A 4,752-nucleotide genomic window follows, 5' to 3' on the forward strand; every position below is an offset into this window, starting at 1 on the left:
GTGAGAGAGTGTGTGTATATGTATATATATATATATATATATATATATATATATATATATATATATTGTTGTGTTCCATTATTTTCTTAACTTATATGTTAATGTTAAAATGAGTATAATACTACAGTATAAGATACACCATCTGTGATGGCATCCTGTAGAAAACATGATTTAATAAATTCACAAGCGTTTCACTTGGATTATCCTAAAATTTATTTATAGTTGGTAACAAGGACATAAGAACTGTCTTATAAATTGCATCTGTGAAATTGAGAGAAAACTCTTATTGAATTTTCAATTGAAAGCTAAGTACAGTATTTAATAAAATATGCAATTTAAGCAATTTCGACTACTGTTCAATGCGTCTTTAGTCTTGAAATGTTTAAACCTCAACTCAGCGTCGTACATCGCAGTCTGACACGATTTGCTGTCACGTCCGGTCTTTGTAAGTTAAATGTTGATGAAATAGGTCTGCGCCGGGAACACTTGCGTCATAGAATATTAAACATGTTTAATATTCTCACAATGACCCTAGGACTGTCTTCGACGATAAATTGCGCCAGGCTGTGTTGTAGGGCGCTGTCCATGTTGGGCTTTATATGATATGCAACTTAAATTATTTTTTGCTGAACCCACCTAAAACCACATTTACATTAGATACGATTACGACACGACAACAGCATATCATTACGTACACTGCAGTTTGTATTCTTCAACACTGCGCATACTCAGTACTATACATTCAAAAATACTTGTGGAATCCAGATAAATGCTCTTAGTCAGTTGTGAAAAAACCTCGCAACTGATATTTGAGTGGAGCTGGTATAAAGTGTGAGTGCATGAGTGTAAACCTGTAGGTGTGTATGTGTGTGGTTCTAGACCTCTTAAAATTGTTGGTACGATAGTAAATCTATTTCTTTGCTATCTCATATACACATGCCTTTTTTGGCCCTCCCTAGATAATATAAGCTTTATTCATTTTCACAAATGCTGTAGAGCAACATTTGTAAGGTGTGCCGAGTACAATCAGAGCTTTGCTTAGCAATGAAAACATTGCGATGTACATCAACGGACTAAGAAAACACGAGATGCAAAAATTATCAGACACTAATTATTGTCTGCTTGGGCATAGGCAAATTGTGTGAAAATGAAAATAATGATCATAAATGATTTATAATTAGACTTATGCTTCAAGGTACATAAGACGATACGTCTCTCTTTCAGAGTTGCTGCAACAAATATTTTTTCGTATACGCAATCCCTTGCTTGAGGTTATTATACTGCACACATAAGTAAAGCAAATCTTAGCTGAGCTACGGGGCTCATGTGGGCTGGTGCTTATTCCCAGTGAAAAGTAACGAGCAGCGGAGGCGATGCTCCCCCAGTGGGACATTGGTCCAACACTGGCTACTTCCAGGAATTTTCTGGTACTCATTGATACAGTTGGGTAGACTGAGGCAATGTAGTACACTGCTTAGACACAAGTAAAATGCTCAGCGAAGGACTGAAACCCTGACCAAATGGTTGGGAAACCAACCCATCTCCACTGCACTGAACCACCTCCACATATACAGTATAAAACTGACAGTAATTACTGAAATGTCCAGTTAGATATTACAACCAAACAGTTTTTACAGTGATGTGTTTGGAAATATGCATTTTGATCCATAACGAAATACAGGACTGCATGTGCAAACATCAGCTTTCATTGGCTTATCTGAATCAGGCTATTCTCAATTCATTGTCTTAAATACCTGATAAATATTTTCTTTAGTAGTTTTATTCTTCATACTCGATGGCAACAACTTGTAGAACTGGTAGAAGAAGCTGAAATGCATCTTGAATGTATGACATGCTGTTGGAGCCCTGGCAACAAAGCAAACAAAAAAACATCTTTTTATTTGCTTCTGTTTATTTACTAATATATAGTTATTAACAACACTGTATAATCAAATATGAGATGCATTTAAGGAAAGAGTGAGAGAGTGCAGGGTTAAGCTTTGTAAAAATGTGTATAGATAATTGCTAAGTTTATTGCAAAATAATGAATTGAATCTAGGAAAAATAGAAAAAAAAACCAATAAAAATACTGTAACTACAAAGCATAGCCCTCGCTGCCTGCCGCTAATACTGCACAATTAGAGCTCAACGTCCTACGCCACACCCACCATTATGAATGTCATCATTACATGTAAACACACTCAGAGACAAATTCATCTTTGGAAATAATTTCATAGTGTAAACATGGTGTTGAAAAGAACATACTTAGATAAGAAAAGAAAGTAAAACGTAAAAAAATGTTTTTACCTCCAAGTATGAATTTGTAATAAATGGGTTCACATCATCCTCCTCTCCCATGACGTCTGCAGCAACCGTCAGCTGCTCACAGAATGAGGATGTAAGGCTACTCACCTCGCAGCATAGTACACTTGTTAACCTTTGACAAGAAAGCACATGATGGTTACACAATGGCTTATATTTAAGTTCAAACTTAACTTTGACCAAAGTGAACACTTGCGTACACTGTAAAATCTGATTTATTTTATTTATTGTAAGTACTACAGTTACAATTTCAGTTAAATTCATATTAGTCCTGCCCAGACTATAAAATTGTATTTGACAAAAACATGAAGTAATAATGTAAAAGTAGTAATAATATAATAGTAGTAATAATATAATAGTAGTAATAATATAATAGTAGTAATATAAAAGTAGTAATAATATAAAAGTAGTAATAATATAAAAGTAGTAATAATTGCTGCGAAGCAGCCAATTCATATTCTTGACAGCAATTTGACCTCTGAAAGGTCATTGTTTGTCAAAAAACAAGGGTCTAAGACGACTGAAAAGCGGAGTTTCCTTCTTTCGTTCTGCCGGGTAAAATCAATTACTTCAGGCGACGTTTGTAGACTAACCAACACGTACCAACGTCTGCATGTCGCGCTATCCTTATCATACTCTAGGCCTAGACTAGCTAGGATGGTATAGGCCTAGCCTTGAAGGGACGAAGGTCCCAATGAAAAACAACGTCGCTCCTTGATAGCTAACATTGTCTATTTAACATCACAATAATTCATTATTAGACCTATAGTTGTTTTTTTAATTGTACTCCACAAATCTCAGCCGATACCTCGCACAACTTATGGCTCGCTGGTTCACACTTGCGATGTCTCGCACTTGTGATCAAATAACATGCTGGCTCGCACTTTGGTAACACTCTTTGGCAGTCAACTCACCCCTAGAAAACCCGCCCTTGGAAACTTGCCCCATAAAAAAATGTACACTTCCTAGACCATGCAGTCTTCAAAATAAAAATTGTAAACCGTTGGTAATCAACTACATTTTCCACATACATAGGCATTTTTGAAACTTTATTAAAAAAAACCTAAACCATAATTCACCACTATAGACACTTCTTGACAAAAATGAAAAATTACGACTTTGTTACCCAATGAGAAGTGTTCTAATATAGACAATGGGTCGTGTCTCATATTATTTGTTATATTTTTATTATTCATTATTTTCACTTGACTCGCATAAATAATTTTGTTCGAAGAACATTTATATGCAGTTGTACTTCGCAGCACTTCACTTGCAATTTGCAATTTCTAGTATAGTAGTAGTAATAATATAAAAGTAGTAATAATATAATAGTAGATAATAGTTGTAATAATATAATAGTAGATAATAGTTGTAATAATATAATAGTAGTAATAATATAATAGTAGTAATATAATTTATTTATTCCTTTTAAATGAGCTATAACTTTTTTATTTTTGTTGAGGTATTTTCCTGTATTTTGACTGATTTTAAATTCAAATTTATCTGTGACCCACAGTACACAGTAAAAACTGATTTTTATATTATTCATTGTAAATAGTTCAGTTAAATTCAAATATTGTGTTAGTTCACACTATCACATTTTATATGCCTAAATATGGTCATGATGACATCACATCATTACCATATATAGGCATATCATAACTTTATATGGGCATACAACAGTTTTTTTGTCAAAACAAATGTGATAATCTGGACAAAGGTTTAAAATTATGATCTGAGGCATCATTTAGAGATTTTAATTTCAACTGGATTGTAATCAGTGTATTTGTAATCCTTGACTCGGTTTACACTTAAACAAAATACAACATTTTTATGGAGTTTAAATGGACAGAGGTATAGTATATTTGTAAATCAGTAATTGTTCACTCAATCATGTACTTTTATAAGAACTTTATACTTAATCAGCTGGCTGGTATATATAAACACACTCAAAGACTAATCTTACAAATAATTTCATAGTGTAAACATGGTGTTGAAAATAACATACTTAGATAGGCTAGCTGCAATTTGGATTGGGTTTTTGGAGTGTTCCTTGGCTTGGTGAAGCAGCATTAATTCTGCCGCTTTGTGAAACTGTTCTATACATCTGGAGGTTAATTCTGCTAACGTCTGGATAGTTTTCACATGGATCTCCTGTATGAAGAAAACAAACAAGAAACTGCATTCCGTACAAATTTCAAATACCTACACAGAATTACTATGCATATCATTTGTGCAAATTTAGGTTAATTTGGAAACATGTATATTAGTATGCAAATTAAACATCTAAGCAATTAACACCATCCTTATTTAATCTAAAATAAAATACTTCTATAAGTTATTTATTTATTTATTGTTATACTTTTTATATTCTTTATTCATAGCTAACCCTTGCTATGCTATTTTTATGTAAATATTCTGTTTACAATG

The 4,752-nt window shown here is 33.2% G+C and overlaps 1 protein-coding gene across 2 annotated transcripts in view; it reads right to left on the reverse strand.

Moving 5' to 3' along the window:
• Positions 1–1,045: 1,045 nt before the first annotated feature.
• Positions 1,046–4,752, reverse strand: part of LOC117108837 (protein FAM114A2-like) — a 14,733-nt gene continuing 11,026 nt past the window's right edge. Inside the window, exons 10-12 of one of the 2 annotated variants that reach the window (XM_033250998.1) lie at positions 4,331–4,476; positions 2,308–2,437; positions 1,046–1,866 (exon numbers count right to left, since the gene is read on the reverse strand). In XM_033250998.1, the coding sequence (XP_033106889.1) occupies positions 1,780–1,866; positions 2,308–2,437; positions 4,331–4,476 (363 nt within the window). In that variant the 3' untranslated portion in view covers positions 1,046–1,779. The remainder of the gene's footprint in view (positions 1,867–2,307; positions 2,438–4,330; positions 4,477–4,752) is intronic. The other variant, XM_033250999.1, reaches the window with a different exon arrangement.

The sequence above is a fragment of the Anneissia japonica genome, unplaced genomic scaffold, assembly GCF_011630105.1.
Source record: "Anneissia japonica isolate Jap-2015-1 unplaced genomic scaffold, ASM1163010v1 scaffold6417_len956965_cov193, whole genome shotgun sequence".
Classification (NCBI taxonomy): domain Eukaryota; kingdom Metazoa; phylum Echinodermata; class Crinoidea; order Comatulida; family Comatulidae; genus Anneissia; species Anneissia japonica.